The following is a 24,799-nucleotide window of genomic DNA, read 5'->3' as shown; positions in this document are numbered from 1 at the left end:
ATGCTGAATGGCCAATGGCTGTAGCCGTTATGTGAGCTTACTGTTAAGTTAGTATATGTTTAAGCAAGTTTTGCTACTTAAAAATACAATTGTCATCTGTTATAAGCAATGCATCGATATGTGTCTGTGTTCATACTGCTATTTTGAGAGATATGTACAACGGGTAAGACAAACTCTCTGAACACTATCAATTCGTAATCATCCAATCAAATTACTCGTTTTTTAGCTACAGTGAGTACCGACTGCGCATGTCACGACATTTAAAATGGCAGCGCCCGGTCATACGAATCCTGATAACCCAGTCATATTTTTTGACGTGTCTGTTGGTGGTCAGGTATGTATACCGTAACTCTGATAACTTCCGTGAATTGGTCACTATTCGTGACATCAATTGCGACCTCTGAGTACGTATCGCTGTTTCGAAAGCTTATAATAACAAGCACGTGTGTGTGTCGATCGACTCGACGAGTGGCTTGGCTTTGTGATAGTTACCGCCAGCTATAGACTTATTTGGGAAAACGGATTTGATGCCTTGGTACAGTGTTAGAGGCTCCCAATAGCTGACAAAGGTTATTATACTGCAGCAATTTTGATGGCGTATATAAGAGAAAGCGTGACCATGCCGAAGTATTTAACCACTACAAGTTGTCATTTCAAGGCATCTCAATCCAAAATCATCGGTCCACGTTCTGTGTACACTCCCCGGCCCGGTTATCAGACGCTTATGTGAAATTCACAAATTATGGGTAAATAGCGACGGGCATTATGGCAAATACGGTATCAAACAAAAGCAAAAACACTCTTCTTTCGAATTTTTACTAAGTGTCTAACGGTGGGAGGTCGGGTGAGCTATGACCATGACGTTATACTTGCCTAGTATTCCGACAGCTTGCCTAAAATTCGAAGTTGATTTTATTCGCCAGTAATTGCTACATTTCTGCCATTTTGAACAAGTGCACGCTCAAATATAATTCTGAGACCCAAAATCTCACAAAGTCGCACGCAATTTGCATCTACCGTCATTACAACCTCGTTCTAGGGCTCTAGTTTTTAGGACGAAAATACCACTTTTAAATACATCGTTCAGCTAACAAAAAAAATTATTTATTTCTCCCAGTGTTAAGTGTCGGACTACATTTATATAATATGTACATATTCACATGTACATCAGCTCATGGTACAGAAAAAAGATTTTTGCAACCTTGTTCAAGAACAGTTATTTCAGACTGACTCTTTAGCACCCATTGACACCTGGCAAACATTTATCATTTCGGTTGTTATTCAAATTTATCAATATTATTTTGGGCAAGGATGAAGTCAGATATTCACCAGTTCGAAAAAAAAAACCTTTCTATCAACAGTTTTATCAACTACAGACAATCCACAACAAGATAAGAATGCATTTTTTATTAGCAATGGAATTTGAGATACAGATTTTTCATCCAATTGTTGCTCATTTATATCATTTTAGGAAGTGTCCTTGTGTATGTATTTGATAATTCAATGTGTTTAGTACTTGCCATTTAAAACCAATCTGACCAAAATGTAATGCCTTTGTTTCAAGTTATGACAAACATTTAAATGGGCATACACATTGTTTTTTGACTGGGCAGGAGTAAATAATAGTGAAAAGGTTGATGTTCCATACTGGGTTGCACTCACAAACTTTCACTTGCACATGCTAAAACACTTTATTTATTTGTATTTTCAATGAACATTAATTGACACAATACTACATCAGGTTGAAGAATAGTCACTGACAGATTCTTTAACCTCCTGTAGTAGTGTGTCAATTGATGGTCAATGTCTATGGATATTCTATACCGGAGTAATTTTTCTTCTATCATTTGAAATGGGCACACAGGCATTGTTTTTGAACAGGGAAGAAGTCCATAATAGTGGGAGGGTTATGTTCCATACTGGGGTGACTCACACACTTTCACTTACACATACAAGACTCGTACCTCGACCGGCGCCAATGATGACCCTGATCTGACATCCTGATCTCACTGACCTGGTTATCAGTGTGCCATCGAACAGCATTGATTTATGTAGTCACAATGGAATTCCAAAAATCAAACTGGTTCACCTTGGTGAGACTTCTCCCAAAGAGAAACTGAAATTAAGGTGTTGGTTCACAATTCCTTGTCGCACTTGCTTTTTATATAATGATTGCACTGACAATATTTTTTATTCACAGGAAATAGGAAGAATAAAAATTGAACTGTTTGCTGATTTAGTGCCGAGAACAGCTGAAAATTTTAGACAGTTCTGCACAGGAGAGTATAGGTCAGTATTTGCTCATACATTCAATGATCACTAACATGATGGTTGAGTGAACTGAGGGTTGGGGATCAGAAAGCAATAAACCTCTTGTCAGAAGATTTAAGTATCACTGCCAGTCAGTGCAAGTCTTCGAGGATGAAATACCGTACTCGACCGCGTTAGCGCCCAGGGGCCTCAACTCAGAAAATCACGATTTTGTAGGGGTGGGCGCTTACCCGAGCACCCCCCTCGAAAAAGAGTGCAAATGAAAATTTTGATTCATCAAGTGACAGATTGCGTCTTTGAGGGAAAATCAAATTCCTAAATTAGTTGCGTCGTCATTGATTTTCACAATAAAGAAACAGAAATGATCACAAAAAATACGCACATTTTGTTACAATATTAATTACGTACCACCATAATTTCCGGAATTAAAAACATTTGAGTCTGTTGGAACACAGTCGAAGTCAAAATTGTCATATTATTTCCACTGACGAAGTTGTTGGATCGTACGCAAACTCTCGATGAAAATCACTTTCCGGCATGATGCAATTGCAGATTTGACCTACAGCAGCGTCCTTTGACCTAATGGGTCAAGTTGGTTATTAACTAATCAGAATGATTCCCGAAGACTTTCCGGTAACGCAATGCGGAAGTGAATTATCGATGTCGAAGTACGATCTGTTGAAATTGATTTCAGCGAATAAACGACATGGTTTTTCCAAAAAACTAGTAACTAGCCATTTTTGAGAGGTAAACTGAATATGGCATGAAATATTTATCGCATTTTACTTGTATTAACTGGTCATTGTCGAAGCGTAGTTTACGCACGGTTACTGTGTTCTACGCATTCATAACATGTTCACAGCGATCGATATCCATGCTGTATCATATAAAAACGATTACCAAGATTCGTTATGCAAGACCAAGTTTTAAATTAGTTTCATTTTGCCGAATGTGACCCCCAAATATAAAAATTGCGCAAAAGTGGGGGGTGGGCGCTTGCCCGGGCATGGGCGCTAACGCGGTCGAGTACGGTATGTAGGTATAAAATTAAAAGTGTTCTGCGATCTATTGCGATCTTGAACAAAGTCCAAGAAACTGGCATACACACACACACAAAATATGTTTTGTCTGGTTGCCAACGTCTATGAAAAGAATCTGTCGATGTCTGTATCTCTTTTTGCTACAGTCTATCAACTGTTTTTAGTCCCCGTACAGATGTAGTCCGAAAACGGGGACTTATGTTTTGCCCTGTGTGCGTCCGTGATCACCTGTATCTCGAACATGTATGGACCGATTAAGTTCAAACTTTACTCATACATCACACATTATATGGGACATATGCACATGCATTTTTTTCATGATCCGATTAACGATAGCCGAATAGCGGCCATTTTAAGGCCGAAAATGCATCAAAATTGCACATTTTCACCATTCCGGACCCGGATTTCAGTTATGCATGAACGGATTTTGTTCAAATTTGGTACATACATTAAACATAATAGGACCTTGATGCACGTCTTTTTTTGGGGGGGGGGCATCGGGTTTGAAATGGCCGACTGGCGGCCATTTTGTTTTAAAAAATTCAGTTCTGGATCCATATCTCGAGTTCAAACTTCACACACACAAGGTACATCATGTCACAAATTTGTATGTGCATTTGTTTCATGATCTCATTAACGATAGCCAAATGGCGGTCACTTTAAAGCCGAAAATGCATTGAAATCGCACATTTTCACCATTCCGGACCCGGATCTCAGTTATGCATGGACGGATTTTGTTCAAATTTGGTACATACATTAAACATAATAGGACCTTGATGCACGTCATTTTTTTATTCGGATCAAGTTCGAAATGGCCGACTGGCGTTCATTTTGTTTTAAAAATTTCAATTCTGGATCCGTATCTGAGACATGCCTGGATTGATCGAGTTCAAACTTCACACACACAAGGTACATCATGTCACAAATTTGTATGTGCATTTGTTTCATGATCTCATTAACGATGGCCAAATGGCGGTCGCTTTAAGGCCGAAAATGCATTGAAATCGCACATTTTCACCATTCCAGACCCGGATCTCAGTTATGCATGGACGGATTTTGTTGAAATTTGGTACATACATTAAACATAATAAGACCTTGATGCACGTCATTTTTTTTGGGCATCTAGTTCGAAATGGTCAACTGGCGGCCATTTTGTTTTAAAGAATTCAGTTCTGGATCTGTATCCGAGACATGTCTGGATTGATCAAGTTCAAACTTCACACACACATGGTACATCATGTCACAAATAGATATGTGCATTTGTTTCATGATCTGCTTAACAATAGCTGAATGATGGCCATTTTAAGGCCGAAAATGCATCAAAATCGCGTATTTTCACAATTCCGGAACCGGATCTCAGTCATGAATGGATGGATTTTGTTCAGATTTAGTACAATGTGTTGTACATATGCAGGTGCATTTCGGATCAGACCACTGAAAGTGGTTTCAGATTTCGGTCATGATCTGCTTTGAATGTATATGTCACTCAAATATGAACTGAATGGGGACGTGTCATTGACAATGACTTGTTTTCTTCAAACTTGCTCATGAAATGTAGTTTTTAATAACATACTTAATGTTCTGATCTGATTGTCTGTTGTGTTATATAATTTTTTACAGGAAAGATGGAGTTCCTATAGGGTATAAAAAATCGTTTTTTCATCGTGTTATAAAAGATTTTATGATTCAAGGTGGTGATTTTGTTAACGTGAGTACGAGAACTTTATACAAAGTAATTCTCACACTATATCGTTAATATTTATTGGGTACAATAGGGTTGACTTCACTGTCCATATAAACTATAACTCTTTTACATGATATACTTTGAATGATTCATTCAAACCTATTGTAAACGAATAACATGGTTTACATACACACACTACTTTGGTAAGTCAATAAAATCCCACTATATACAGCAAGTCTCGGAAGTATTGGGGCAGCCAATTTGCAAACTCGCTAGCGAATTGACTAACTGCTTGGGTTTTGACTAAACGGTTGGCTTTCGAATCTCGCTGGCGTTGTCTTGTGGTCACGCCCACTTAAAGTGAATCTATATAACAGTAGGGGACGATTTTGCTTTCAAATATACCAGGGAAATTGTTCTATGTTCTTCATGTCCACACAAAAACGACGAATGAGGTCGATTTTTCAGTGGTTGGCTTAGTGTTACCCCAACAGATCGTTTGGATGTGAAAGTTTGTTATTTTTCCCTGGTTTGTAGGAAACTGTTTCTCAACAACTTGTCTATTTAGTTTCAAGCAGTGTTCAAGACGGTTACCCTCATATAGTAAATATCGGTGGATTAATCGCATTTATCATAATATCACTTGTACGCCAGCTGACTGTGGCCATTTTCGAGCTCAAATCATTCAGGGGAATCCAGACATATACCAGGCTACGTAAAAACAGTCTGAGTGGACGTGATCCATGCCGGCGCCAGCGAGATTCAAAAGCCAATTGTTTAGTCAAAACCAAAGCAGTTGGCCAAATTCGCAAGCCAGTTTGCAAATTGGCTGCCCCAATACTTCAAAGACTTGCTGTAAATCTTTCGATGTACGTTTCAAACTTTATTGCATAGTTATTAATGGCTATCGGTGTCTTGCCAAAAGTTCCTCTATTATATACTACATCTCATTATCATAACATTCCATACAAAGAATATATTTCTGTAGTTCTAGAACTGAGTCCTCATGAATCAATTTCATTCTAACTTGTCAAATTGACAAGACTTGCTGAGTACCACACTGTTGACTTAGTACTAAGTAGTTGTGTCGGCTCATAATAATTTTTTTTCAGTTCGGTCTGAATTGCCTCATTCATTATGACTTAATTAATCTTTTTACCACCGGACTTTCTCTCCAAAGTTTTCTGTACTTTTTTTCTTAATAATTTCTTCAATATTTCCAAAAATGAACCCTAATTTTGGAGCCAACAGTAAAAATTTGAGTCAATTATCAGTTTTTACTCAAAAAATTTGGCTATTTTTGTCTCAATCTTCTGAAAAATAGTGCAGACTACAAGTCTTGACTATTTTGTGAATTTGTGATGAAAGAGGGAACTGGTGGTGAAAAAGATAAAAACATTCTCCAAGGCTTCACTGATGATGCATCCTGAATCAGTCATGGTCACATTTCAAACCCAAATCCAAAGGATTGTGCATTTTATGACCAAATATGCTATATTCATAATTTAGTATTTTTTGAACATATATTGATATAGAAAAAATAATATGAAGTAAAAAGTCAGCAAATGTCATAAATAGCCACAGAAATTTTGCCAAATACTAAAAATTAGGTCCACTTGAGTACAATGGCGTACTGGTGCCATAGCAACTCTTTTTGTGGAATGTTCAGTGTGAAAAATGTGATTAGAAATGCAATTTTCGTTAACAAAGTACAGAAAATAAAGCCAAATAAACATTTTCTGGATCAGTGAGGTCATAAATGATTTGTTAGTCTTTCTAGTGTTTTGAGTAGCACTGTAGATGTTCACACATACACTGTATGCATGCATGCATAAAAAATATTTGAATATTCACCTGTGGCAGAAACTGATTAGGTACTCTCAGCTGCTTGAACAATGGACTTGAAAAGTCCCCTTACTCTAGGAATGTGGAACTTGCTGATTACCATGGGATGAGTAGAATGAAATAAGAACATGTTTGAAACATGTTATTTATGGTTAATTCCCATAGGCGTGTCTGGGCATCTGTTTTGAGCTGCATCTCAGAATTTACCTTGACTGATTCTCTTCAAACTTAGTAATGCATATTCGCATGCGATGATCAAGTCAATGCCTACTAGCATGTGATGAGTAGAATCAAACAAAAATATGGAGACTTGAAACACCTTGACAATAATATGAATACTGTACATATCATGTGCTGTGGCTTCATTTGATTTGATTTTCAGTTCAAACTTTCATTTCTATTTTATACTAGGGTGATGGTACGGGGTTGATGAGTATATATGGAGGAGCGTACGGTGATGAGAACTTTCAAATGAAACACATAGGTCCTGGTATGATGTCAATGGTAAGTACATCAAAGTTTGTAACTTCAGTTTGGTCTATGATTATAATGCACCAGTAATTTTCAACCCTGGTTCCCCCAAGCAACTGCTTTGTTCAACCGTCATTTAATACCTGCTCCCCAGGGATAGGAAATATGTATTTGGATGTAACATGGGTGCCAGGGATGAAGAAATTTATCAAGATGAGGTACTTTGCAAAAGAAGCAAAATTTCTTGGAAATCCCCCAGTGTTATGAACGTTCAGAACTAAAGTTTTAATAGTGTGCATAGAGTATCCACGACACTACATAATTTTATAACTTAATAATGCATGCATGGTATCTTGATACATTTTCAAATCAGATGAATAAATAAAGCCCTGGTAACAAAATAGCTAACTATAAACAAAGACGACATGTTCTCATGCTATGCATATGTATACACTGGGCTAGGTAAATATTGCATTGACAAATATCATAGTAGTGAAGCAAAGTCATGAATACCATAGTGGTGGAATGGAGACACCAAGCATTGTCTTCGAAGAACTCCAAGATGGAATTATTCTTATTCTCGTGTGAAAAGTATGCTGTATTTGCTGTAAGGGGCGTCAATTCTTCCCCACAGCCACCCTCTGAGTCAAAACTGCACCAATAAGTGCTACCACACACACTCAGTTCTACCAGTCCTAGAATTATCCACCATGTAGTTAGAAGGTAAAAATATGTTGCCACGCCTACTTCTAATTATTAGGGTAGGCAAGTACAAAAATACACTTTGTGACAAATCTCCCATTGAACAAAGATGGTTGAATGGCAACCATTGTAATATTATAATTCATTAAAATCAAGCATTTCTGCCATTTTTGGACCCAGATCTTGGTTATACAGGATATATATTGTTTATCTTAATACATACATTAAACATATATATATATATATATATATACATATACATATACAACGTTTTTTTCAGATTGCATTGAAATTGTTGAATGCAAATGCTGTTCTGTTCTGGAAATGCCTTGTCTCTGAAATACATTGACTGATTGTTATAAAACTTTACATTCATTTCATTTTTGTTTACTATTGAACCAACAGGATGTTATGACACACATTGTTTTTTGTCAATTTCTAAACGAAACGAAAATGGGCAGTCTTGCGCCTTTGGCTACTATTAATTTTGAGCCATGATTTGCAATGTTTATATCCCATGATCTGACCCAAGACAATTGAGAAACCCAATTTTGCTCCTTCTGTATTTATGCAGGATCAACTCAACGTTGTCATGCCTGCTATGCTGGACAACATTTCTTATTACATCCACAAAACACCTTGCCATATTTAGGTCAGTGCAAAATTATGTGTTTGGGTGCCAAGTTTCAAATGCTTGAAACATTTGACCAATACACACTTTGACATTGGACGTATGACAAATACATAGCATTGACAGTAACATGTTGTCTTGCAGGCTAACAGTGGTCCAAATACAAATGGTTGCCAGTTTTTTATCACATGTGCCAAATGTGATTTTTTAGATGGAAAACATGTTGTTTTTGGTAGAGTTGTAGATGGTATGCTGGTTGTAAGGAAAATAGAGGCAAGTAAATGTGTTCATGCCATTGTCTTTTATTTTCTTTTGTTATTCACACAGTCTGTACCAATATCTACACACAGACTGTACCAAGATCTACACACAGACTGTACCAATATCTACACACAGACTGTAGCAATATCTACTCACACAGATTGTACCAATATCTACTCACACAGACTGTAGCAATATCTACTCGCACAGACTGTAGCAATATCTACTCGCACAGACTGTACCAATATCTACTCACACAGACTGTAGCAATATCTACTTACACAGACTGTACCAATATCTACTCACACAGACTGTGCCAATATCTACTCACACAGACTGTAGCAATATCTACTCACACAGACTGTAGCAATATCTACTCACACAGACTGTAGCAATATCTACTCACACAGACTGTTGCAATATCTACTCACACAGACTGTAGCAATATCTACACACACAGACTGTACCAATATCTACACTCACAGACTGTACCAATATCTACACTCACACAGACTGTACCAATATCTACACTCACACAGACTGTACCAATATCTACACTCACACAGACTGTACCAATATCTACACTCACACAGACTGTACCAATATCTACACTCACACAGACTGTACCAATATCTACACTCACAGACTGTACCAATATCTACTCACACAGACTGTACCAATATCTACACACACAGACTGTACTAATATCTACACACACACAGACTGTACCAATATCTACACACACACAGACTGTACCAATATCTACACACACAGTCTGTACCAATATCTACACTCACACAGACTGTACCAATATCTACACTCACACAGACTGTACCAATATCTACACTCACACAGACTGTACCAATATCTACACTCACACAGACTGTACCAATATCTACACTCACACAGACTGTACCAATATCTACACTCACACAGACTGTACCAATATCTACACTCACACAGACTGTACCAATATCTACATGCACAGACTGTACCAATATCTACACACAGACTGTACCAATATCTACATGCACAGACTGTACCAATATCTACACACACACACACACACACAGACTGTACCAATATCTACACACACAGACTGTACCAATATCTACACACACAGACTGTACCAATATCTACATGCACAGACTGTACCAATATCTACTCACACAGACTGTACCAATATCTACACACACAGACTGTACCAATATCTACACACACAGACTGTACCAATATCTACTCACACAGACTGTACCAATATCTACACACACAGACTGTACCAATATCTACACACACAGACTGTACCAATATCTACACACACAGACTGTACCAATATCTACACACACAGACTGTACCAATATCTACACACACAGACTGTACCAATATCTACACACACAGACTGTACCAATATCTACATGCACAGACTGTACCAATATCTACTCACACAGACTGTACCAATATCTACACACACAGACTGTACCAATATCTACTCACACAGACTGTACCAATATCTACACACACAGACTGTACCAATATCTACACACACAGACTGTACCAATATCTACTCACACAGACTGTACCAATATCTGCACACACAGACTGTACCAATATCTACTCACACAGACTGTACCAATATCTACACACACAGACTGTACCAATATCTACATGCACAGACTGTACCAATATCTACTCACACAGACTGTACCAATATCTACACACACAGACTGTACCAATATCTACTCACACAGACTGTACCAATATCTACACACACAGACTGTACCAATATCTACACACACAGACTGTACCAATATCTACACACACAGACTGTACCAATATCTACACACACAGACTGTACCAATATCTACACACACAGACTGTACCAATATCTACATGCACAGACTGTACCAATATCTACTCACACAGACTGTACCAATATCTACTCACACAGACTGTACCAATATCTACTCAGACTGTACCAATATCTACATGCAGACTGTACCAATATCTACACACACACACACACACACACACAGACTGTACCAATATCTACTCACACAGACTGTACCAATATCTACACACACAGACTGTACCAATATCTACACACACAGACTGTACCAATATCTACACACACAGACTGTACCAATATCTACACACACAGACTGTACCAATATCTACACACACAGACTGTACCAATATCTACTCACACAGACTGTACCAATATCTACTCACACAGACTGTACCAATATCTACTCACACAGACTGTACCAATATCTACACACACAGACTGTACCAATATCTACTCACACAGACTGTACCAATATCTACTCACACAGACTGTACCAATATCTACTCACACAGACTGTACCAATATCTACACACACAGACTGTACCAATATCTACTCACACAGACTGTACCAATATCTACTCACACAGACTGTACCAATATCTGCACACACAGACTGTACCAATATCTACTCACACAGACTGTACCAATATCTACTCACACAGACTGTACCAATATCTACACACACAGACTGTACCAATATCTACACACACAGACTGTACCAATATCTACTCACACAGACTGTACCAATATCTGCACACACAGACTGTACCAATATCTGCACACACAGACTGTACCAATATCTACTCACACAGACTGTACCAATATCTACTCACACAGACTGTACCAATATCTACACACACAGACTGTACCAATATCTACTCACACAGACTGTACCAATATCTACTCACACAGACTGTACCAATATCTACTCACACAGACTGTACCAATATCTACTCACACAGACTATACCTGATTGGTTTGGTCATTCACCTGATTATTCACCTCATATTCTTCTTTGATTTGTCTTTATAGAACGTTCCAACAGGACCCAATAATAAACCAAAGATACCTGTGGTGATATCTCAATGTGGAGAAATGTGATAGACATGCAAACAAAACTGTATTACCTGTAGCATACAAGTCTTAAGTCAGAGAAAATAAACATGGAGAAAATGACATATTTTAAATACATGATACGACACAAATGTGGATGGCCTTGCCTGAACCTTTGAATTTGAACCTGCTATCCTGGATTACCCTGGAAGACTATGTATTCAAGAGGAAAAAGCTGTTTTTGAGATAAACACACTACAACAGGCAATTGTGGTCTTACAATGTATGAAACACAGTCCCTCCGTTGATGTGGTGGGACGGTACTAAGACCAGTACTCACCAAAGTGGAAATTGTCTGTGGGTCAGTTTTCTGTAGTGGCTGAGACAGAACATCAATCACTGACAATGAATGAATTCAAAATTGGTGGTGAATGTGACATTCACTGCTTTATGGGTAAAAATGTTTCCACCTAAATTTCTTAGATTACTTGACCATGCATTTTCTGTCAACAGTGAATGTGAAACGAGGATGGCAGCAGTGGTCATTCTCACTGCTTCGTTGGGTATGTGTCGCAAATTAAATTTATTTTGTTTATAATAAATAAATAACAGGAAAAAAATATTATCTAAATCTATATTAAGTTGAAGAGAAAGTCATTGATGCAATGGATTAGCGCGTGTGTGTGCGTGTGCACATACGCATACGTGCGTGCGTGGTGATTACACCCTGGAGTCAGTACTGCAATTGCATGCAGAGATTGTTTTAAAAAGGGAACAGGGACGCAGCGCACTCTTGGGAGCAGATCCTCTGGCAACCATCAAATTTGGATTGACCAGGAATCATATGTGGAGACAGTCTTCAACTGTGACCTGTCTGATAGTAATTTTGGTCCCAGGGAAGCCATAGAATGCTCAATTTTAATTATCAAAAACTCCACACCCTGGTAGGGAGAACCCTATCTCCCCCACTTGGTGGCGCCGCTGAATTGCAGTGCTCCCTCTTGCAGTTTTTTTTTCTAGAAAAACCCCTGGTATGTGTAAGTAATTAACACTGAATTCAGTGCCTAATTGTGTGTGCAGGTGATTGCACCTATAACTGCATGTGTAAAATAATAAAAAAAAAACAATATTTCAATAAATTCTCAGATGCATTGTTTACTTCCATGGTGCATCTCACTTGGAAGGTGTATAACATTCGCTGTGGTCTATAATCTCATGTCCGAATTTTCTGTGTTGGTGGTTCATCCCACTACAACTTGCAACAACATTACAAAATCGGGTACACATAATTGATCTAGTTCTTGAATAGTTACAGGATTGGGGGGGGAGATAAATGTAAATGAGATTATGTAGATTATGTAGATTTTGTTCGAGCGCCTGCAAGTAATATAAATTGCAGTCTAAATATATGCAAGTTTACTAACCCCCAACCGTTTTCATTTTAAATCAATGTCTTTCAAATTTTGTTCATTTTTTAGCTCCGTTGTCGACAAAGTCGAGCGGAGCTTATAGTATTACTGATTGTCCGTCGCTGGCGTCGTCAACTTTACATTTTCGACTTCTTCTTAAAAACAACAAACTGTATAGCTGTGAAACTTTCTAGGAAGGTACCTTGGGTGCTTCTCTCTCAGATTTGTTCATTTCGTGATAACTTTAATTCTCTAATTTTGGTGAATATTTTTGGTAAAAAGTGATATTTTCGACTTCTTGTTAAAAACCGCAAGTCCGATTGCTTAGATATTACATACCGTTGTAAGTACTACATGTGGACCGGTCTCAGATTTGTTCATTTCGTGATGATACCTTTAATTCTCTAATTTTCATGAATATTTTTGTCATTTTTGGTAAAAAGTGATATTTTCGTCTTTTTGTTAAAAACCGCAAGTCTGATTGCTTTGATATTACATATATAGGTACTACATGTGGACCTCTCTCAGATTTGTTCATTTTGTGATGATTTTGTTCTTCAATTATCTAATTTTAAGTCTGATTGCTTTAATACTATACATACTGTTCATTTTCTATCATGTTCTTTAATTGCAATGTGCATTGATAACAGCGGAGCTATCTCAGCCGACAGGCTGCTAGTTTTTTAAAATCGCTCATGCATAAATTAAAGCATGTTAGAAAAACCTGACTTGGGAACCTACATCACTGCACGCACTCGTACAGTGTGAATAGTTTATAATGAACCCGCCTTAATTGACTCCACTGTTTTTAGTAGTCACTCAACAGAATATTCAATACAAATACTGTACACATGTACTTTTAAATTGTCTGCGGCATTTTTACTCGTTATTCGCCATGGCAACTGTGTGCAGGAGAGACAAATGCAGCTGTTTTCTACAAGTGGTGAACGAAGACGTTGACCAGAATATTTGACTTTGTAAACAACACAACTGAATCAACAGTTTACATCCCAATGTTGGGAACTCTGTATTGAATCGAGCAAATAATCTATGAATCCTAGAAATTCTAATTGGTGCAAAATCAGACCAACTATGAATCGTGTTCTCAAAATATAAACCATAGAATAATATGTGAACCACATAAAACTGTAGGTTAAATTAAAAATTTAAAAAGTTTGCCCATTTGAAAACTGGGAAGTTGTTTACAAATGTTTTATTCATTCCTCTGTGGCAACAATTACCCCCCCCCCCCCCGAGTTTGTGCACTCTTTTTACTCTTCACCCCAGTCAATTTTATCTCGCAAAATAAACCCTGCACTTCCTACTCTCTTTTTAAGCTGGGAACCTTTAATCGACAATTTTCAAAGGCCAAGGAATGTCTAGAAATTAAAAAATATGTCTGAACAAATATCCAGTTTAATTTGTATTCAAATGAGATGTCATGACCCATTTTATTATTTCCTGAGATATATACCCACTCACAGATTTTTAATTAAGTACACTCCACCAGGTTGTAACTGTAATTGGGCAATAGCTAGTTTCTTCAAGAAATAAATAAAATATGGAAATGTCTCATTTTTGTCAATTTACCATGCAGGTTGGTAACCTTCTTAAATGCAGACCAACTATTTGTTATCGAACATGTATTTTTAATTCGTGTGTTTAAATGTAAGACCTGCATACAACTCTTCTTATAAAATCACTTGTGATGTCGCACTTTTGTCCCTCGCAGTGTGCATTTCCCATAACTCCCTCCACTGCAGTTCTTCCATGAGAACCAACAGGTGATTTTAACAGCCCCTCTCTATTACAACTATTTTCATGGTTCATCAGGTGCTCTCGTAATCAAAACGTGCAATTTCCTCTTCAATTGTGCAAGAGCTGGTTTTCTCCAGTGGCAAGACTTGGAAATGTGAGCCTGATTCTTCCAATCAGCCAATAGTGGTTACTCTACTGGCTGCGCGAAGCAGGTGATTGGTGAAGGAATTCAATCCAAAAAGTTACTCGGGGTTATACACATGTATCCGATGTAATGTACATTTTATCAGTTACATAATAGGTATATCGCAATGACCACTTTGGGCAATATGTAGAATAGTTTTAAACAAAGAGCTTACAGTTGTGACAATCATTGTCTGTTTGACAGGTGAATTGGCAATGATGGTCGATTGAGAGTCATGGTTGAAGTCGGGTGTTCCCCCTTAGTGATTCTAAGATAGAAACGCTGTTTATTACATAACCTCAGAATTAAAATTTGCATACACTCTGTGAAAATTCTTTGAAAATGTAACTGCAAAATAGTGCATCACATTGGAAATTTTTTTCATAATTATGTACCCATGTTTATCCCGCCATTCCATTTTCTGTATACACCATGAATAGGGCTCAAGGTTGTTTTTTTAGCCTATTCTAATGACACCTGAATGCACTAAATTAAAACTGCAAATATGTAAATTCAACAGTGGAATGTATTTTTTCCTTCACAATAATCTGGCGAGTTTTCCTACATCAAATTCTTTAAATTATCGAAGGGAATATTTTCCCATTCTTCAGTATCAAACGGGTATAAATATCCAAACTATAATGGTGACCATTGTTCAGACCAGTTACCTATTTTATCATTGAATTTAAATTGAAGTTGTACAGTATTACAAAAGGTTCCAAAATAAATTGATCACGTAAACTATCTTTCTGTTGGATATTTCTTTGAAGATTCTTAGCAACATTTGGTACTTCTAATCCTAAAAGCAGGCATCCCTGGAAACAAACATTTGTAGTGAAAATCCTGTACAGAACACACTGGGCTTTTTTTTTAACGTTACCCATGTGGGTAACTCGAGTGGTGAGGATGAAAATTAAAATTGTGGTTGTAAATATGGCTGAATATCATTGGATGTTGTCATCCGTATCTAAATTACAACTGTTGACTAGCACTGTTTTTGAATCGCATTACAGATGGTGCTTGTGGACGATTGATTTTGCGGGGGATATTTTTTGTGAAAACCATTTTCAATCAGATTTCGAACAAAGGATTTGGGTATTTGAAATATTACTAAAATGAAAAACATATTTGCAGAAGAGTTTTACACTTTCATAACCAATTATTATGGGATATCAATTGGAGAATTTATTTTCTAATTCAAACACACCAATCAAATACTACCGGTAGTATAGTTTGTACTTTCAATATGCAAGTTTCCAACAGTTGAATGCTAAAGTCAAGATTTTTACAAGGGATATTTCAATCTTCCAAGAGAGATTGACAGAGAGGTGAAAAATTTCATTATCAATTTATTGGGGCACCCACTGTATTAGAGTTGCAAACCTCAGAGACTGTGTGTGAGAATTATTTATAATGTGCAGTCATAATTTCCCACACTAGATACTGTAAAATATTTTATTTTCACTGAAAAGACTTGTTGGGTGTTTTGTATGGAATTTTATTTTCACTAGTTGTTGAATATAAAATAACTGTATAGGAAGAAAAAGGTAAATTTACTGGATTGTATTTTCACTGAATCAGCCCTTCAGTGAAAATAGCGAAAAATAAAATCCAAGTGAAAATAACGTATTTTACAATAGGGGATTTGTGCAAATTATTAAAAGTAAACCATGTGGTCTTGATCTTTTCACTAAGATGCAACATTTATATGAATGTTGAGGCAAGTATTTGGTAGCACACCATATGAAAGTTTGATTGGATTTGGAGTATGAATTATTCGGAACTATAAGCAGGGTTTTTACCAGGATTAATCATACGTACCATGAAATGGATTGTGGCAGTATTCACAATGGATTAGCATTTATATCACATGCAATAAAATTACATTTCCCAGCATGTGTATTTGTTTCTTTAATCTATAATCATTATGGGTGATAATTTCTAATTTAATTTATTGGGTTTGATATTTCAGGAATATTCACTAGGTTTTAATTTGAGCACATTTATCGGCAAGATAAACCCAAGCAAATAATCAAGTCCTATTCTCGGGGGGGGGGGGGGGGGTCGCTGACATCCGGGCATTTTCACTACCTGGCAACCATCATGGTGAAAACAAAGGCCAAAAACTCCTACATGTACACAACACATATAAATTTGGTTGATCAAGGTTACTTCAAAGTTGAGTTTGTGCTGTTTTCACCTGCATTCCACAGCAGCTTGTGCAGTGTTCATTGAAATGCATGGTACAGTGGTGCGCGTCTTAGCAACATAAAACATTTTGTAACGAAGCTCCATTCCCGCAATTACAGTAGCTAGGCACACAACAAAACGGAATGTTACTAAGGTTTTGATACATGTGCAAAGCCTGTTTTAGCTAAATTAAGAATCTGCTAACTTGTGCATTGAGCCAAATTTGCTTTAATGGCTGGAATGCAATCTATTAACCAAAATGAACCAGTTACTGCATGCGACAAAATATATTGATTAAAAACATTATATACATGCAATGCAGGAAATTGAATATTTCCCCCCATCGATTCATAAACATTATGAATGGTATTTGGGCATCTGTACAACCACAGCAAGATTTCATACTTTTCGCGTTGCACACTTTTCCAATTTTTTTACAATAACATATTAAAACCAAACTGAAAGCAACTCAGAACTGTGGTGCATGAAAATATCACATCACTATAAATTACCCAGAACTCTCAAACATTTGTACTATCTGACATCGATTTCTTTAAAACTTGTTGCCTTAATATTTATTATAGGCTCAATGGTATGTTTCACAATGTGACCAGAATGTCAAATTCACCAACTTTAATGAAAAACATTTACAACAGTGATGATTCTGATCTTCGGAAAATACAAAATGTACAATTACCGACACAAGTACTTGTCTCACAACCACATGGCACTAATATGCATATTTGTTTTCTCTATTGAAAGATTCTGCTGGAGATTCCTTCGTCATCTAAGTGTTGTATAGTACGGTTTATCAAGTTTGGTTTACCGTTGACAAAATTAACCCTTCTGTATACACGTTTTCAGTATGCTAAATCACATCCACAGCTGGCCTTGTACTGCCGATATTCACAAAACTTCTCAATATCTTAGTACAACTCACAAAGGATTGTGGGTAATCACAGGCACTGTACAGCAACAGATGGATCATCAGAAGCAGGTGTTGCATAGACCTATTTACATGCACCTATTAATTCCAGCTTAAGGCTAACACTAGTCAGGAACTGCCATTTTTTGCCCATTTATAAAATGTGGATACCTTAATTTTTAATTAATTTTGGACAATCAACAAGTAGGGTATAACGCCAAGGAAATCTGTTTCTATGAAAAAGTTTGGTTCACCTTTCAATTGATTAAAATAGTTTAAATTCCCTTGAACTGTTGTCTGTAAACTTGGTTTCATGACCTTCCAAATTCTGCTTAGAGTACATGCTTAACACAGCCGTGAGTAGTTAAAAACTGTCCTATAAAAGAAACATGGCATGCATCTCCGACTCTACATCAATTGAAAAATTTTCACGTGAAATTGATTTCTTTTAATTAGTTCATTAGTAACTGGATGCAATCACAACTGAATTCGTTGACTGATCAGCTGCTGGCAAAACAGTTAATTTGTGAATACTATAGCTGCTGTACATTGTGTCAAAGGTTCAACAAAAATGTTGGCAAAACTTTAAAATACTCGCCCATGGAAAGAATTCCTGCACAAGGCATGCACTAAGAGCAAATAAGGTATATGCGTGACCATCTTTTCGAGACTTGCACCCACATCATATTATGAACATAAATAGGGGCAGGGTCATGACAAGGACACTGAGGGGGGATGGGAAGAAAAAAATCAGAAACATCTTGTGCTGCTCAACCCTTTATTCATGCTTTATTATGCACATGTTGCATGTTTTTTTCACACAAGGTTTTACACAAGAGGATGTATTCCAACTCTCTTATTAGTAAGGTATTAAACAAGTAGGAAATAATATTTTCTAGAAAATAGGTTTTTAAGTAATGACATGTCTGCATTTTTTTTCGCTGTCTACAACTACCAATTTTAAGAGCACTTCCATGTCATTTTTTTTCATGGTGCCGTTTTTTCAAAAGCTGGTAAAAATTCTTAGCAAGCTCAACAGACATGTCATGACTGTATCCCCCTTTAAAATGCGCAACATGTGCCTGTCCCAAGTTACTACAGTTTGTTTATGCTTGGGTTTCTTCAGGTTTTTGAGTCTCTGTTTGTGTTGGTGTCTGCGTTGGTTGTGATGGTGGGCTGTTCTCATTCTGTAAACAAAAAATGAAAACAATCAATATGGTTTCAAGAGTAAGTTTTGAATATAAATGCATAAATATTAACTATCAGGTTAAATTCATTTCCAAATTGGCAGACAATCAGATTGAATGGCAGCTGCTATTCACGAAATTGTGTCTTCACCTCTAATCTCCGGGATCAAAATTGAGGCCTGTCCACCTGCCCAAGACTGGCATATTTCAGCTAAGATGGGTAAATATACAAACTACTTGTTCCTGTGTACAAGGGAAAAATGATATCGCGTTTTACTAACTGTCCAAATCAGGTTGTTTGAAGTTGCCATGTCCAGAAAATTGCACACATTTTTAAACTTTACTCTCCGACCGGCCCAATTGACAGGAAGCTTTAATTTTAAATTTCAACCACCAAATGTAAAAAATTCTAAACGGTGAAAGTGTTATCAAAGACACAGTATGAATTACCATAACAAATTGTTACATTATAGATGCCTACCTCTCCAGCTGAATCACTTTTTTGCTGGTCATCTTTATCTTTGCCCCTTCTGGTCCCATCTCTATCTCCTTGATAACGACGCCTGAAAAAAAAAATGCATAAACAGCTATTTAATACAATCTTTGCACAGCTTCATTGAAATCACGATGAAATTCTAGTATAGAATATAGGTTTTTTGGTGTTTTTCTTTTGTCAGTACAGGCTGTTTTTTATTCAACTATGACATTGATTTAGAATTTTCAAATTTGGGATATCTTTTATTAGTACTTATAAAAGTTGTATCAATCCAGCCATTCACAACAAGTAAAATCTTCAAGTTACCTCCTATATCCTCTGTATCCTCCTCTGAATCTGCGATATGGGCGGCGACGATTTTGATCCTGGCCGTGATCTTGGCCATCATTTTCCTTTTCACCCTGAAAATTATATAAATACAGAGTTTCTTTATTAACAATGCTTGAAATAAAACCATGATCAAATTCTGAAAAAGTTCAGTGTTTTAAATGACAACTATCATCACACACAAAATGCAATGATTAGTGTAATCTGGTAAATTTAGACTTACCTCTCCACCACTGTCGTCAGATCTTAGTTGGTCTCTGTCACGATTACGCCCTGGGCCGCCTCCTCTCCCTCCTCCCCTGTAGCGTGGATTATACCGGCGATAGAAGTACGGACGACGGCGCCTCTGTCTATCTTTTTGTAGGTTTTGGCCACCTTCGCCACTATCTGAACCTTCATTTTCGTTTCCATCACCATCCTGATCTTCATTGTCTTGTCGTCTGCCTTGTGGGGCACCGTCACGACGTCTGGGATAGTATCGGCGCCTGAATCGGCGTCTATCTGCAGCATATTTACTACCCTGTACTGGTGCCCCCTCTGGCCCTGTCACATTGGCAGCCTCATTACCCTTTTCACCTTCGACCACATCAAACTCTACCGTTTCGCCATCTCCCACACTTCTCAAATACTTCCTTGGATTGTTCTTTTTGATGGCTGTCTGAAATATCGAAAGAACATGGCACATCAATTTATGGTCATCCAAAAAAAAATTTAACATGTAGGAGTTTTTACAGCAAGTCTTCGAAGTTAACTCTTAATTCAATGACAACTTCGGTTTTGGCAAACCTACAACTTTAATATAATCATTCTGTCACAATCAAAAGCCAGTAATATCTTAAAAACAGTACTTTATACAAGATTACAGGGATTTAACAAGAATAAAAAGTATGTAAAATGGTTTGTGATGGTCGAATCTGCTTTGTAGACCCAAGTTGTTAATGAATTAGTGAGCAAGTTTGATACTTCGCTGCCTCAATACTTCTGAGACATGCAGCCAAACATGACTACAATATGAATGTACTTCATTACAAATGCCTCATGTTATTTCCTGTTGTATGGTATAAAAGGTAATCTGAAAACTGCCCCTAGCTTTTTTAGAAAATGTGCCAAAAAACACTCTTCCTTCCATTTCATTACAAAGCATAAAGGTTTGTAAATTTGAGATGCATGGTTTCATTTAGCAAAAGTCCTACGGAATTACTTCAAACTCAATTGAAATGCAACTACACCAATATTTAAATAGATCTGCAAAGTTCACAACACGAATGGTAAGGCAAACTAGTTTCTACATTAAGAAATAAAAACATACTTACTTGGTGCACAAACACATCTTCATTTGTATCATTCCTAAGTGAAGCAAAAAAAGAAAAAACCTTAACTCAAGAAAATGCTTCAGACACAAAAAAACCAAAAGATAACAGAACGACATTATCAAAGACAATTCAGCAACATACAACGTTCAAGTTTAAATAATAAACACAAACTTGGCTGGGTCAAAGAGCACCCGAAACATAAACTTGCACTTGTGTCCAAGTCAAGAATAAACAAAAGAAATCAGTACGGTAGTTCGGTTACAATGAAAATTAGTCACTTATCTTTTTTTACACGAACCGAGTTAAAATGGCAAAACTATTCTAGCAAAGTATTACTGTGGAAGGGTTTCTTACCTATTGATGAAGCCATAACCATTTTTCACGTTAAACCATTTCACAGTACCAGATACTTTCTCGGCTGCAAATTAAAAACAAAGCTTAAGTGAAAAGTGCACTTTATTTCCACAAAACCGTACACATTAAACTTGTTCTACACATGACTCATATTTTTGCAATTACTCATCGTTTAACTGTGCGGGCTTATTCAATTACATTGAATATGTAGTAAAATGCCAAGCATGGCAGCTACGACCAGGCGCGCTGGTGACTGCAATGTGAATTTTCAACAACTTTCATTGTCGAATATCTCAGCCGGTTTTACATATACAGACATAATTTTTTGACCAACTTACCTAAGATCTTTTTTTCCAAGGCTACACTTTTCTCGGGTTGTTGTTCCGAGCTGTCGGACATGGTGTTTTCCGCTGTTTCTGGGTGGTGCCAAACTCGTGATGTTCCCTCACAGCTTTGTTCTATCTGCTGCAAAGATGGCCGCGTGATGCGCGGGGTATTATGGGACCACGCCACGCTATTTAGGAACAGTACCATTTTGAAAATGGGGTACTCATAACCACAGTATGTTTAATAAAACTAGTACTTCGAGAATCAAACTATTTGAAATAAATCAACTTCAATATATAACAATAATTTGTATATGTTTCTATAAAAATTGAATTATTGATGGTGCAACTTGCGTTCTAAATGTCAATAACGTGAAATGGTTCCTATTAATTAATGGTGAAGTCGAGAGGACTGTCGACCAATGAAAACAAACACTTCATACGTGCAAAAGCCTAACCCAATTCACAACTTCATGCACATGCACAATGGTCACATTAGCACTCAAACAATGAACCACGATGACTAAACGTATTATGGTAGCAATAGTACAATTACTAGAAATGCGGAAACTCTGTGTGATATTTAACGTTCAAGGTCGTACTTTAAAAAATAGCAGCATTCTGGGCCATAAAGGGAATATCAGTGACGAAAATGATGACGCTGTAAAGAATATTTGATTGCAGGCCAAAGAATGCAATGAATTACGTACTATAAATACTTAACGCTTGTGTTGGCGAAATGCCAAGATTGCGACGATCTGTGATTTAGACACAGTACGTAAGTGTTATGTTATAAAGCAGGCTTATATTCAGTTTATATTTATATATTGATTTTATTACTCGTTTTTTTTATTATTATTTCTCACAGTGAAAAACAAATACATACATTGTTTTTTTGTTCCCCTTTATTAAACTAAACGTGTACCCGAAGATACCTAAATCGCGTCTTTTTCACTGCAGTCTCAGACACCGTCCCTCAACGGACGGTGTCTCAGACAAGCTGCAGTTTATAATATAACCACAGTCCCGGTAGAGGGACTATGGTATATAACCAGATATTTCTAACTGAACACTTTGTAAACGGTGACGCGTGGCAGATTCGTGGTATCGACAAGGTCAGTTTATAAAGATGATAATACTCCCTAGATTATGAAGATGTTCAAAGTTTACACCAACTCAATGCCCGTCCTATCACACACTGCTGGTGTATCGCAAATAAGGAATGCAAGAATTATACAGTGAAGACAGCCTGGTGCTATTCTGCACTATTTAACTTGAAGTGTCAATAAAATTCTCACTAACTATGATAATACTTTGGGGCCTCATTTAAACTGCACTCGGGTTTTGGCAGGCATCATTTGACCTACATTTAATGCATCGCTAAATGCATATAGATTTGATAAATTGAACACTACCTTTACATGTATTAGTATTAGTATTTATGATATACATTTTATTTTTATGAAATTTGTGGAGGGACTGTGGTTGATCTACGTAAAGCCGAGCTCATTCTGAATTGTTGAAGCAAAAAACGAAGAAAAAATTGACAATTCACTGACAATAATTAAACGTTATGTTTCTCTTTTGTTAGAAATAGCGTTGGAACCAGTTAGCAAGTTTAATTGTAAATCCATTATCTCACAATTTTTTTTTGGTCCCGTTGCCTGCAATTATTTATTTGTTATATATTATTTGTTTTTTCTGGTTTCGCTTTGCTTTGTAAGTGTTTATAAGATTATCATTACTTAAAAATGCATGTAAAATACAACCACACATGGAGCATATTTTGTCTGTGGTGTAGTTTTATCGATCTACCAATCAGTAAAGGTATGTGTAACCATAGCAGCTGCATAATTAACGTAAGCGCGAATGAGCAATTGCCATGGGAAACGAAGGGTAGGCTAAATTGCCGAGTTTTGAAAATAGTATGTGATCTATGATATCTGTACGATAATTCAGAATGTATAACTGATTTTCAAATTTGTTTTTATCAAATTAAATTGTGTGGGGAAACAATTCTATGATATGAACACAATTAATTACTAGTAATCAAACAACTTACACCAAACACGCAAACAGGGTCGACAAAACGACATCAAAACAAGGATGTGAAGAATAGAAAATATGCAATAAGAAAATAACAGGTTTGAAAATGTCAACAAAATGGACTCGTGTATGTGATGAGTAATCTTCACCATCTGAACAATAGCCTGATTATTTTTATCAGCATAAAACCATATTGAAGAACTCAACAACTTTGAATCTGATAATTTTTTTAAAAGATTGCCAATTAATTTTTACTTGAAAAAACAATGTAGAAACCCCCAAAACGCCGAACAATATAAACACCACTTCCCAACTGCTCAGTCACCTTATTTTGATCACGGAGGTGATCGAATTATGAATCATCAAACAAGCAACCATACCACTGTTACCACGTTTGTATACATATTGGTCGCACAGGGTCCCGTGTTGCACGACTGTCATTTGATATCTGTGTCGCTGTCCTTTCTAATTTAAGTACTT

The 24,799-nt window shown here is 36.9% G+C and overlaps 2 protein-coding genes across 2 annotated transcripts; one reads left to right on the top strand and one right to left on the bottom strand.

Annotated features, from left to right (window-relative positions):
* Positions 1-249: 249 nt before the first annotated feature.
* On the top strand, positions 250-12,439 carry LOC102802090 (peptidyl-prolyl cis-trans isomerase H-like). Its single transcript, XM_085490650.1, has 6 exons — positions 250-334; positions 2,201-2,289; positions 4,932-5,019; positions 7,252-7,344; positions 8,789-8,917; positions 11,784-12,439. Exons 1-6 carry the CDS (start codon positions 266-268, stop codon positions 11,850-11,852), a joined length of 537 nt encoding a protein of 178 aa, XP_085346776.1. The 5' UTR covers positions 250-265; the 3' UTR covers positions 11,853-12,439.
* A 6,592-nt stretch (positions 12,440-19,031) lies between these two features.
* Positions 19,032-22,455, bottom strand: LOC100370246 (uncharacterized). Its single transcript, XM_002732389.4, has 7 exons — positions 22,286-22,455; positions 21,948-22,011; positions 21,594-21,627; positions 20,504-20,938; positions 20,260-20,354; positions 19,939-20,020; positions 19,032-19,457 (listed from the first exon to the last, which is right to left on the bottom strand). Exons 1-7 carry the CDS (start codon positions 22,344-22,346, stop codon positions 19,377-19,379), a joined length of 852 nt encoding a protein of 283 aa, XP_002732435.1. The 5' UTR covers positions 22,347-22,455; the 3' UTR covers positions 19,032-19,376.
* Between the last annotated feature and the right edge of the window lie 2,344 nt (positions 22,456-24,799).

Source organism: Saccoglossus kowalevskii, chromosome 15 (genome assembly GCF_978046115.1).
Source record: "Saccoglossus kowalevskii chromosome 15, keSacKowa6.1, whole genome shotgun sequence".
Lineage (NCBI taxonomy): Eukaryota > Metazoa > Hemichordata > Enteropneusta > Harrimaniidae > Saccoglossus > Saccoglossus kowalevskii.
This window is presented reverse-complemented; position numbering and strand designations above follow the sequence as displayed.